We start from the raw sequence: 12964 nt of genomic DNA, 5'->3' as shown, positions 1-12964 counted from the left end.
TCAGCAGAAGCCAATCATCTGTCTCTAATACTGTTAGAGAGAAATGGTCCCGAGCCCAGAATAACATGAGTTGCGCCCACCCTCACTTATCCACACAGTCCCCAGCCAGTGCCTAATGCACGACGTTTGCAGACCACGTCCCCAAGCGCCAGCGCGGGCGGCGGTGCGGAGAGGAAGCTGTATTGACCTGCACTCTGCGTTTCAGAGCCCGGACCGCCCTGGGACCCCTGTGGCCCTCAAGTTCCCAAGTGACCTAGTCCGGGGAGGGGACATTTCGCTCTGACCCCGCCCTGGACGCGCCCGCCACGACGCCCCGCCCACTTCCGGCGCGCCCCCTCTGCGCCCCGCCCACTCCCGCCGGCCTTGCCTAGTGACGTCTTTGCCCGGAGCCGCGCCGTTCCGCCCATCTCCTTGGCCTCCGGTCCCTACTTTGCTGCTCTGCTGACCCTCGCTCGCCGCCGCCGCCGCCTCAGCTGCCAAAATGTGAGTGATGCTACGCGACGCGGGCGGCTTCGGGCCCCGCAGGCGGCAGCTCGCGCTGGGATCGCCGTACTGCCCAGTTGCCGCCGGCTGCCGCTCGGACGCAGGCCGGGGCTGCGCGGGGATCCCGAGGCCTGGGGGCGGGCGGTGGCCCTTGGGGCGCGGGCTGCCGACGGGCCGGGCGGGTTCCGCTGCCATCGGGCTGACGCGGAAGGGACGAGGGCGGGGCGGCGAGGCGCTTCCCGGAGGAAGTGAGTTGCGCGCCCGCACCCCGCTCCTCGCCCCTTCCCCTTCTAGTCCCCGAGGTCCCGGAGAGGAACGGGGACCACTGCCCTGGTTCGGGAGGGCCCGCTCTCGGCCCAGTTCTGCGCTGGGCCACGGAAGTTGCGAAGGAAAGGACCTCGGCCCTGTGCTGACCCCCTGTGGGCCGAAGAGCTCCTTGCCTGGCTAGGGGCATCTGCACTGGAAAGATCACTTAACCGTGGGCCTTCGCTCTCTTAAGCGAAAGCGCTCTTGTGGCCCTTGCAAACCGGTGCTTCCAGTGGTAACACTCAGAGAATGCTAATGATTAAGAATCACAAGGACCCTCTCTTCCACCTCCATTCTGTTCATTGCTCACCGTCGGAGGAAGCCCCGGGTTTCTTCCAGGAGTTGGGGACCCCCCCCCTCGAATGTTCCTGCTGAGGCTGCTGTGTCAATAGATCACAGTGGTTAAGATCTGGATCCCAGGTACACAGGACCTGATCTAAAAACAAACTGTACGGCAGCCAGCTGTGTTGACTTTTTAAACCTCACTTTACTCATCTGTAAAATGGGAGTAATATTCCCCTCAGAGAGTTATGAGGGTTAAAGGAGAAAATGCATGGAAAGAGTCTAGCACCACGGCATGGTCCTTACTTATCTACCAGACACTAAACTCTGTGAGGACGGCGATGAGATCTGTTGTAGCCCTGGTCATTGACACATGACAGATGTCAAGTGACTGTTCAAACAGTCCATCAGACTGTTGTATACTAAGGTACATGCTAGGTGCTATCTAGGATACAGAGAAGAGAGTAAGAAGACCCAGGAACCTGTAATCTATTCGAGGAGGCAGGACTTTATACCTGAAAAACCAAAGTGATACTTTCCAAGTAATGGAGCCAATAATGACTTCAGAGTCAGAGTGGTTAAGAAGGATCTGCATGGGGAGAAATAAAGCCTTTGATGAAGATTTTAAAACATGAGTACCTTCCAGGGGCGGACGCGCTGGCTCATGCCTGTAATCCCAGCACTTTGGGAGGCCGAGGCGGACGGATCATCTGAGGTCAAGAGTTCAAGACCAGCTTGACCAACATGGTGAAACCCCGTCTCTACTAAAAATACAAAATTAGCCGGGCGTGGTGGCGCATGCCTGTAATCCCAGCTACTTGGGAGACTGAGGCAAGAGAATTGCTTGAACCCAGGAAGCGGAGGTTGCAGTGAGCTGAGATCATGCCATTGCACTCCAGCCTGGGCAACAGGAGGGAAACTCCGTCTCTCAAAAGAGGAAAAAAAAAAAAAAAAAAGAGTACCTTCCTAAAAGAGGAAGCATTGCTTCAACACACCTTTCCACTCACACCAACCGCTCCCTGCATCCCAGTGTTCCTGACTCTGTTTCTGTAAATTAATCTATTTTTCCATATTGGAAAAAGGGCATTCTATAACTGTTTATAACTATGAAAACAGTTCCTGCCACAATGAAAAGATCAGGAGAGGACTGAGTACGTTCAAGCAGATGTGTGCCTTAGAACCAGTTTCAAAAAAGGACAGTAGAGTTTACCTGTCGTGGGATCAGATACTTCAGGGATACAAAGTAGGTCCTATTAAACCTTCACGTTTGTCCCTTTAGTAGGTGGGAAATTATAGAGAAATTATAGAGTCTTGGAAATTATAGAGAAATTAGAAGAAAAGTAATTAAAACTTTTATTCATTGCTTCAGGAAGAATCTCTTTTTCTGCTTTAGTTCTAATGTAAGAAATTGTTAACAGTGAGAGTCCCAGAGTAACATGTTTATACTTAAGAAAATGTATTTGGAATCGTAATTTACTCATGCTCCTGCCTTTACATGTTCCAGGTCTACAGGTCCAACTGCTGCCGCTGGCAGTAATCGAAGACTTCAGCAGACACAAAATCAAGTAGATGAGGTATTGCTCTGAAATGTTGGAAATATGAATTTTAAACAAGTATGAGCACTCTGGAAATCTGTTTGGAAAAAGTATCATGAAAGTGTGAATGTAAAGCAAATTCTGACTATATCGTAATTGTAACAGAACTTTGCTCCCTGCTGTGCTGGAAGATCTAAGCAAAAGTCAGACTTTCTAGGTTTCATGCTTGTTTTCCTGTGGTAGAATCACATACCTGCTCATAACATTTAGCTCAGGAAAAATAAAAAATCATCTGCTTAAAGCATGAATGCCACTCCCTGAGTATATTCCCCAAGAACCACTTTATAAAATAGGATAATACAATGTTAGGATTAGGTCTTTAGATTGCTCAAGCCAAGACCAGTTCTGATCAGATTTTTTATCAAAATGCTTTGTCCACTTACTAGTTATCCAGCCTAAGCAAGCCTCTCCGTAGAATTCATCTCTAATGGCTATCCATTGACTCACACAAAGTAGATACTGTCAAACTCCATTAGCCCAGCAAATCTCTATTTGTAGAATTCTTGAGCTAGAGGACCTTCATCTTTTGTTCTGCGCTGTATGTGGAGAACCACAGCAAAAGATTGAGAAATTCAGACTAGTATTTCCACATTCCTAAAAGCTGTCACTGTCCAACAGATATGTTTCGGTCTTTCTGCATTTAGCTGCCCTAAAAAACGGTTAAAGTTATGTTAGATACTGTTGTGAAATAATATAGTAATGTTTTGATCTGATGGCTTTGTTCATGAACTTCTAAAAATTTTAGATTTTCCCAGTAAGAAACCCATTGTAATTCTGTCCTGCCTGAAACTTCTTTTTACTTACAAAATCAAATTGGAATTTTTTTTAACCAAAGGAATTTTAAGGAGAGTTGTTTTTTATTGAGGTGAAATTACCATAACATACAACTAAACACTTTAAAGTGTATATAATTGAGTGTTATTTAGTATATTCGTAATATTTTGCAACGGTTACCTCTTTCCATTTTCAAAACTTTTTCATCACCCCAGAACACTTCATACCCATTTAGTAATCATTCACTATTTCCCCTTCCTCCCATTCCCTTGTTACCTCTAATCAGCTCTCTCTTTCTGTGGATTTGCCTGTTCTGGATATGTCATATAAAAGGAATCATGCAGTATGTGGCCTTTTGCGTCTGCCTTCTTTCACTTAGCACAAAGTTTTTCGCATTCATTTAAGTTGTAACGTGTTATACCATGTTCCTTTTTATGGTTGAGTAATATTCCATTCTATACGTATACACAATTTGTTCAGCCATTCATTTGTTAATGAGTCTTTGAGTTGTTTCCATCTTTCAACAATTATGAATAATGCTGTTATAAACATTCACAGGAAAGATTTTGTTTAGACATATGCTTTCATTGATCTTGAATATATACCTAGGAGTAGCATTGCTAGGTCATAGTAACTGTATGTTTAATTTTACGAGGAACTGCCAAATTGTTTTCTACAATAGCCACACCATTTTATTTTCCCACCAGCAAGAGTCCAAGAGTTCCTGTTTCTCCACATCCTTGCCAACACTTGTTTTCCATTTTGATTATAACCATCCTACTGAGCTCTTTGGGTTTTCATTTGCCTTTCTCTAATGATTAGTGATGTTAAGCATCTTTTCATGTGCTTATTGGCCATTTGTGTGTCTTTAAAGAAATGTCTGTTCAGGCTTTGCCCATTTTTTAATTGGGTTGTTTTTGAGTTTTGAGTTTTTTATGTATTCTGGATATTAAATCTTCCTTTATGAGACATGTGATTTGCAAATACTTTCTCCCATTCTGTGGCTTGTCTTTTACGTTCTTCATAATGTTCTTTTTTAATTTTTATCTTATTTTTTTTTTTGAGACAAGAGTCTTGCTCTGTCACCCAGGCTGGTGTGCAGTGGTGTAGTCTCAGCTCAGTGCAGCCTCCAAGCCCCAGGTTCAAGTGATTCTCCTGCCTCAGCCCCCAGAGTAGCTGGAATTACAGGCACCCACCACCTTGCCCAGCTAATTTTTTGTATTTTTAGTAGAGACAGTGGTTCACCATGTTGGTCAGGCTGGTCTCGAACTCCTGACCTCAGGTGATCCACCTGCTTGGGGCTCCCAAAGTGCTGGGAATATAGGCATGAGCCACTGCACCTGGCCCGATAATGTTCTTTGATGCACAAAAGTTTTTAATTTTTATGAAGTCCAATGTATCTGTTTTTCCTTTCGTTGTTCCTGATTTCGGTATCAAATCTAAGCATCCACAGTCAAATTCAAAGTAATGAAGATTTACGCTTATGTTTTCTTCTGAGAGTTTTATGGCTTTAGCTCTTAAACACTTAGATTATTGATCCCTTTTGAGTTACTTTTTGTATATAGGGTGAGGTAGGGATTCAACTTCATTCTTTTGCATGTTGGCTCTTCAGTTGGCCCAGCACTGTTTATTGAAAAAACTGTTGGATGGCCTTGGCACTCTTGTCAAAAATTAATTGGCCATAAATGCTTAGGTTGATTTCTAGACTCTCAGTTCTATTCTATCAGTCTATATGTTTGTCCTTATGCCAGTATCACACTGTTTTGATTACTGTAGCTTTGTATTAAGTTTTGAAATTGCGAAGTGACTTTGGGGAGTACTGCCCCCTTAGCAATATTAAGTCTTCCAGTGTGTGAACATAGGATGTTTTCCCATTTAATGATGTCTCTTAGCAGTTTCTCTTAGCAATGTTTTCTAGTTTTCATTGTCCAAGTCGTTCACCTTTTGGTTAAATTTATTCCTAGGTATTTTATTCTGTTGGATGCTATTGTAAACACAATTGTTTCCTTAATTTCCACTTCAGATTATTTGTTGCTGGTGTATAGAAACACAACTGATTTCTATGTGTTGTTGTACCCTGCAACTTTGCTGAATTTGTTAGCTCTAGCAGTTTGTTGTGGATTCTTTGGTATTTTTTATATAGAGAGAATCATCTGCAAATACAGATAGGTTTATTCTTTTTTTTCCAATTTGGATGCCTTTTCTTTCTCTTGACTAATTGCTCTGTTCAGTACAGTATTGAGTGGCAGTGTGAAATGAGCATCCTTGTCTCGTTCCTGATCTTAGGGGGAGGTCTTTCACCATTGAGCATGATATTAGTTGTGGATTTTCCCATAAATGCCGTTTATCATATTAAAGAAATTCCCTTCTGTCCTTAATATGCTGATTGTTTTGATGATGAAAGAGTGAGCTCATTTTTTTTAAAGCGAAAGTTTGGCTCAAAGTAACAAAGTGCTGACCTGAAAGAACAATGTGCCTCTATTTTTTTTGAGGCGGAGTCTCACTCTGTCACCCAGGTCGAAGTGCAATGGCACAATCTCACCCACTGCAACCTCCGCCCTCTGGGTTCAAGTGAGTCTCCTGCCTCAGCCTCCTGAATATTTGGGATTACAAGCACCCAGCACCACGCCCGGCTAATTTTCTTATATTCTTAGTACTGAGACAGGGTTTCGCCGTGTTGGCCAGGTTGGTCTCGAACTCCTGACCACAGGTGATCCACCCACCTCGGCCTCCCAAAGTGCTGGGATTACAGGCGTGAGCCGCCACACCTGGCCCTATTCCTCCATTCTTTATGCATTACTTGTGATCACACTCACTTGTTGTGATCACACTCATCTAGGTGGTGGACATAATGCGAGTTAATGTGGACAAGGTTCTGGAAAGAGACCAGAAGCTCTCTGAGTTAGACGACCGTGCAGATGCACTGCAGGCAGGCGCTTCTCAATTTGAAACGAGCGCAGCCAAGTTGAAGAGGAAGTATTGGTGGAAGAATTGCAAGGTAATTATCTTTTAACTCACCTTTACATTTAAGCCCCCTTCTCCATTCTCAGATAATTAACAGGCTACAGATAATGGACTTTCATGACTCTGGGAGGTGGGTTTGACTTCCTCCACATGGAAATGTGGGTCCACTGTGAATCTGAAACACTGACTGCATACCCTTTCCTAGCCTCACACTAGGAATCCTTTATGTGTTGTGGCTGATCTTCAGAAGATGCACGTAGAACAAGAATATCCAAAATCACTCACAGTCATCAGCCCCTCCCAACCCTCTACCCCAGCAGGGCCCCAAACACATAGGAGAGGGCTGGAATTGGTTAGTTTTCGTGTAGTTCTGTGAATGGTTCCAAGGTCAAGGGAAAGAAATGCTAGAAAGCCACAGTGTGCGCAACAGAAGAGTAGAAAGCAGCCCTCCCAGTCAGCGAGTCAGCATGCTGCGACCAGATCCAGATGTATCCTGTCCTCTGCCTTGTTTACAAGTGACACTTTGAGACACAGGGCAAGCTGAGCAGCCTTTCCATATGTGGAAAACTTGTAGACACAAACAAATGCCTAGCTAGAGGCCACACATCATTTGAACATCTTTTAAAAAGCAGGGAAGTTACCTTCAGGCCCTAATTGAGAACATTTAATTTAGGCTTTAGAAATTATGAATTCTTCCAGACTGTATGCACCTGAATTTCCCTTTCAGTGACTAGACGAATATTATATGATACTCTTCAACAAGCACATTATGTCTGCATTTGAAATGTGATATGGATATGTGTTTTGTTACAGATGTGGGCAATCGGGATTACTGTTCTGGTTATCTTCATCATCATCATCATCGGTGAGTTACCCTTCTCTAAACTGATTGGAAAAGTCTTCTCCATGTGTTCACAGACCATTGATTTTGTGTACAAGAACTCAGATTAAAATTTCCCTCCGAAATGTTAGTTTTGGCTAGGCGTGGTGACTCTTACCTGTAATCCCAAAGCTTTGGGAGTCCAGGAGTTTGAGACCAGCCTGGGCAACATAGTATCTCTATAAACAATTGTTAATAATTAACCAGGCATGGTAGTGTACACCTGTAAGTCCCAGCTACTCAGGAGGCTGAGACAGGAGGATTGTTTGAGCCCAGGAATTCGAGGCTGCAGTGAGCCATGATCATGCCACTGCACTCTAGTCTAGGTGACACAGTGAGACCTCTTCTCAAAAAAAATAAAAGAAAGGTTCATTTATTCCAAGGTTTTCAGTTTTCTTTAATAAATGTTTTAGGTATTTGAGTTTTGTTTAAGTCTTAATATTTGATATAAACATTAATCCTTTGAAGTTAGGGAAAATTTATTCATTTCCACTTCTTTTCTCTGAATATATTTTTATCATATATTTACTTTTATGTAATGTAGTGGTTAAAAGCATGGAGTAACTGTGATCCATCCTGGTTCCACCACCATCCAGCTGTATGGCCGTGGACAAACAATTTAATATCTCTGGGTTTCAGTTTCCTCATTGGTAAAATGGGGATAATAATAGTACCTGCTTGTTTGCTTGTTAAAGGACAGATCTGGTAAATATATAAAAATTGCCTGGGCGTAGTGGCTTACACCTGTAATCCCAGCACTTTGGGAGGCCAAGGCGCACAGATCATGAGGTCAGGAGATTGAACCATCCTGGCTAACGTGGTGAAACCCCGTCTGTACTAAAAATACAAAAAATTAGCCAGGTATGGTGGCAGGCGCCTGTAGTCCCAGCTACTCGGGAGGCTGAGGCAGGAGAATGGCGTGAACCCGGGAGGTGGAGCTTGCAGTGAGCCGAGATTGTGCCACTACACTCCAGCCTGGGCAACAGAGCAAGACTCTGTGTCAAAAAAAATAAATAAATAAAATAAATAAAAATTGCTTACGTTGGTGCCTAGCATATAAAAAAAATAGCTATATAAATAATATATATGTATACACACACACACAACTATTATTATATAATATTCAAACAACTCATTGCCATCTGTAGCCCAGTATATGAGAACCGAAACATGACTTCTTTCATTGATAGATGGATGTTAGTGGATGTTTCCTTTTAGCGAGAAGGTACAATTACTTGGATCCTTTTGACTCTAGTCTCCTTCCTCTAGCCCTCTGTAGAATGGAGAGAAGCCAGTAGTAGGAAATCAGCCCAGTCTAATTTCTGATCACATTTAGACCGCATCATTGGATGTTGGCTTGGGATTCGCACTGAGAGACTAACCTGCTGTTTCCCCTGCCTTTTTGCGTCTCTCCTTCTTAGTGTGGGTTGTCTCTTCATGAAGAACCAGCGGAACTCAAAACTGCTGTTCAAGAAACCTCTTCAAGACTTTTGACTTAGAGCCTGCTATATTATCAAGCTTACCTACTGTTATGTCTAAAATGTTATTTTTTGTGTTAAAGTTGAATTTCTAGGAAATGTGCCTTTGTTTTTTAATATGCACTCCAAATTAGAAGTAAGGCCAGCCCCGTCCACATTTTGCACAGTGTCTTTACAGATTTACGTATGGGCTGATGAAGAGGCCTTCTTAAGTTCCAGAGTGCTATAATCTAGATGTAATGTTGTCACTAATTAATTGCCATTGCTCCCAGTTAGTTACCCTTGTCATTTGGCATTATTTTCAGAACCACATTTTAAAACTTTGGGTAATCAGACTTCCAACTTGTGCCTTCCAGAAAAAAACACTACTGCCTAACACAAATCTGTGATAACAACAGGCTGTGCCTTATTTTGATAATTTTCTGATTCCCTAGAAGAGAACCCTCTACTTTTTGTAAGCACTACTGACTCTCGCTATATTTAAGATAAGATGCTGGTGAAGAGCTTTAACTCTTGCATTAGATTTGAAGATGTTTACATTGTTGTTGTTAAGTATCACTTGCTAAAAATGTTGTTTAATCAGAAATAACCTCCTTTAAAAAAATTTTATAGAACTATGGCTATGACCAAAGCTTCTATTTTGCCAAAAAGTTAAATGCCGATAAAATGGCCGTAAGTGTATTCCTGATAGTTAAATTCAGAAACCTGCCAAATGGAACTCAAGGTGCCCCTTCAGAATTAAAATCATTACCTTGTGTATGAAATTTCTACATCTTAACAGGCGTTTCTTCCTTTTGAAAGGCTGTAGACAGTGTGGCTCCCCTTCTGATTCAGTATTCTGCCTGGGGGTTAGAGAAGGTTTGAGGTAGACTCTGACCGTCTCATTCCTATAGACAGAAGAGTTTTACCCAGCAGTTGGCAGATTATCAGCTGTGGACTCCAACATGTTTCTGATAATTATGCAAGCAACAATTCTGTAGCCTCAAGTAAGACCACCTGTGAACTTGATCATTATCTGGCCCAAATATGAAGATAAACAATAACTTTTTGGAGTTTGTTTCCTATTTGTAGTCACATCTGCTTCCTAAATCAGTTTTGTAAATTATGCCTGCAATTAGGCATTGGTCAGGGGTGAGCGACTCTTTTCACAGAGAGTAGCCAACCAGAGACCTTTGCTTTGATATCATCAACTGCAGAGAATGCTGTTGATGGGAATGCTGGAAGTAGCTGTTGTCATCAAAGAAACTTTGTCATTGGAGAAACTTTTCTTGTATACATAAGACTCAACATCAGGATACACAGCTTAAAGATGGAAATTCAGATATGAAAGAAAACAGGCAAGGAGGCACTGAGGGAGAAAGACACAGACTTTATTGCTCTGTGGCTTATTGTTACTGGAATATTCTAAAACTCTTGTTCACATGCTATTAGAACTTATAAAGCAGTAACAGCTGAGACGCACCAGGACACAACTTCCATTTCTTTAACATCTGTTCCCTTAACATCGCTGAAATGATTTACTTTTGAAGACATGCCTTGCAGTGTGGCTAGCTGTGAGAAGAATGCAGCTGGCAGTGTTAGGACACTAGCCCACCCTCAGCGCAGGATCTCTGGCCAGGTGTGACTCTGAAACCTTGGTGCTCGCCCCTTGGCCACAGAGCTCAGACCCATGTAACCCACTGGCTCCTGCATTAACCCAGAAATACCTCGCTTGTATCTGTGCACTTAGCTGGGAACTTACCCACTGTAGTGACCTAAATAAAGTGTTTATAAACATGATTGTGGCACCTGTGTTTCTTGTAGAGGAATAGCTGCGCCTGATCCAAGTCCTGAAACTGCCATTCCTTGCTGCTCTCCATACCTGCCCTTAGAAGCTCTGAAACTGTCTCTCCCCTTTTCTCACCAGCCCCTCTCTAGGTACTCTACTTTTTAGTACCCAGCATTTCCCCATACCCCAGTGAAGAGAAGCAAACCACTCCCCTTGTGAGAAGTGCTTTTTAGTATAGATGAGGAAACTGGCTTTTACACAATTACCAAAATTCAGGATTTGGCTTTGGAGTTCCCTAAATAGATGGTCTTTAAAAAGGGATATGCAAGCTGACCGTGTATGTGGTAGACTAGATGGCTGCTGACATGGACCCTGGGATAGGTCTGGATGGGTGAGGGACATCCCCAGACACATGGCGCTGTTTTGTTCATGTAGATATTTTCCCCATGAATGTATTTCCATTCTTTCTCTAGAACCCCTAGGAAACAATATAATATGGGTGGAAGAGGACTTTTATGTTTACAATAGGAAAATCCAAGTCCCTTTCCCGAATTACAGGTCCCACCATGGTCTGGTTCTTTCTTTTCTTTCTTTTTTTTTTTGAGACGGAGTCTCGCTCTGTCGCCCGGGCTGGAGTGCAGTGGCCGGATCTCAGCTCACCGCAAGCTCCGCCTCCCGGGTTTACGCCATTCTCCTGCCTCAGCCTCCCGAGTAGCTGGGACTACAGGCGCCCGCCACCTCGCCCGGCTAGTTTTTTGGATGGTCTCGATCTGCTGACCTCGTGATCCGCCCGTCTCGCCTCCCAAAGTGCTGGGATTACAGGCTCGAGCCACCGCGCCCGGCCCCAACATGGTCTGGTTCTTTCTAACTTTCCGACCTCATCTCACACGACTCTCCAGCTCTCTCTTCTCCAAGCAAAGTACTTGCCAAAGTATAGCTAGCTGTTGACACTGGAGAGACTTGTGCCCTTGAGACTTTCAACATCAGGGTGTGGCTTGAAGGCCAGAGTTAAGCTATAAATGAAAACAGGCAAGAAAGCCCTGAGGGAGAAAGAGACCTGATAGTTTGTTTCGGTTTCTCATCAGCAAACTTACTTCTTTCCAAAGGTCTTTTGCAGGTACTTTCAGCTGTGCAGGGTCTACTTCCCCACCCGCGGCAGGCGCCTCTCATCTCAGGTTGAAATCCGCCTTCCCAGAGGCCTGCCTCGCTGATCTCGGGAGGCTCTGGCCTCCCCCATCCACCTCTCTCCCAGTTACTCTTCCTTCCAGTAGCTTGTTTTCTACACATCCCTTTAAGTTTTATGAACTTATTTATGGGGTGGTTTGTCTTTCTCAATAAAACGTCAACTCCGTGGGTGGCAGGGACTTTGGTCCACTCTTCTGTCCCCTGGGATTCCAAGCGTCCCTACCCAGATCTGCACGCAATAAATGCTGAACGAATGCAGTCTGACAAAACCCACCTTCGGAGGAGAGCAGGTCAACCTAGAGTACCGCTCGGAAGGATAAGGTGGTTTATTCAACACCTCACATGAACACTCACTCACTTCACTTTTCCCCGCTTCCTTTGCATACAATTTCATTCATCCAACAAATACTGAATATTTTTTCTGTACCAGGCAGCAGAGAGGGGCGGCACTCTGCACTGTACCTTTCATTTCTGACGTGTTGAGCTACAATCTAAACTGAGCTTTCAGACTTTTTTTTTTCAAAGGGCTTTACACCTTCCTTTTCTGAAAGAGTGTCTTTTACATTTGTCTTCCTCCAGTTGCCAAATGAATCTAATTTTAGCAAGTCCAGGGAAGTGTTTTAAGTTCCAGCGTCAAAATTCTGTTTCTGGACCGGTGCGGTGGCTCACGCCAGTAATTCCAACATTTTGGGAGACCGAGGCCAGTAGATCACTGGAGCTCAGGCGTTTGAAACCAGCCTGGCCAACACAGACCAGCGTTACCAAAAACACAAAAATTAGTCAGGTGTGGTGGCCGCACCTGTAGTTCCAGCTACTCGGGAGGCTGAAGCAGGAGACTGGCTTGAGCTCAGAAGACGGAGGTTACAGTGAGGCGAGATCGCCCCACTGCACTATAGCCTGGGCGACAGAGCAAAACCCTGTCTAAAAAAAAAAATCTGTTTCTAAAAACCGGGTGGGCTTTTACCAGGGCTGCTTTACGGCCTGGTTCCTCCAAGTCCACCCCTCACCTAAAGAGTTAGCGAAGGATGGGGGCGGTTGGGGTGGGCTCTGTAGGTCACGGGCGGTGAAAACCGTGGGAACCCGGGAAGACGCCCAAAGCACGACGAGGTCCGCTGCCAGCAGCCCGCCCCACCCTGGGCTCCTTCCCACACCCGCTCGGAGAGCGGGGAGCCACCTACAAACTCCAGGACCCGACCCCAGAGAACTGGCCCGGGCCGCCCCTGCCCGCCCCCAGTCCCCGCCTCTCCCT

At 44.4% G+C, this 12964-nt stretch overlaps 1 protein-coding gene across 2 annotated transcripts in view; it reads left to right on the top strand.

Annotated features, from left to right (window-relative positions):
- The window catches only part of VAMP3 (vesicle associated membrane protein 3), a 10943-nt gene extending 402 nt beyond the window's left edge, over positions 1-10541 (top strand). Inside the window, exons 1-5 of one of the 2 annotated variants that reach the window (XM_017856061.1) lie at positions 350-483; positions 2576-2645; positions 6280-6438; positions 7218-7269; positions 8706-10541. In XM_017856061.1, coding sequence (XP_017711550.1) covers positions 482-483; positions 2576-2645; positions 6280-6438; positions 7218-7269; positions 8706-8725 — 303 coding nt within the window. In that variant the 5' untranslated portion in view covers positions 350-481 and the 3' untranslated portion in view covers positions 8726-10541. Of the gene's footprint in view, positions 1-349; positions 484-2575; positions 2646-6279; positions 6439-7217; positions 7270-8705 lie in introns of those variants that run through there. The other variant, XM_017856062.1, reaches the window with a different exon arrangement.
- Positions 10542-12964: the final 2423 nt, after the last annotated feature.

This window comes from Rhinopithecus bieti, unplaced genomic scaffold (genome assembly GCF_001698545.2).
Source record: "Rhinopithecus bieti isolate Rb0 unplaced genomic scaffold, ASM169854v2 scaffold_40368, whole genome shotgun sequence".
Classification (NCBI taxonomy): domain Eukaryota; kingdom Metazoa; phylum Chordata; class Mammalia; order Primates; family Cercopithecidae; genus Rhinopithecus; species Rhinopithecus bieti.
This window is presented reverse-complemented; position numbering and strand designations above follow the sequence as displayed.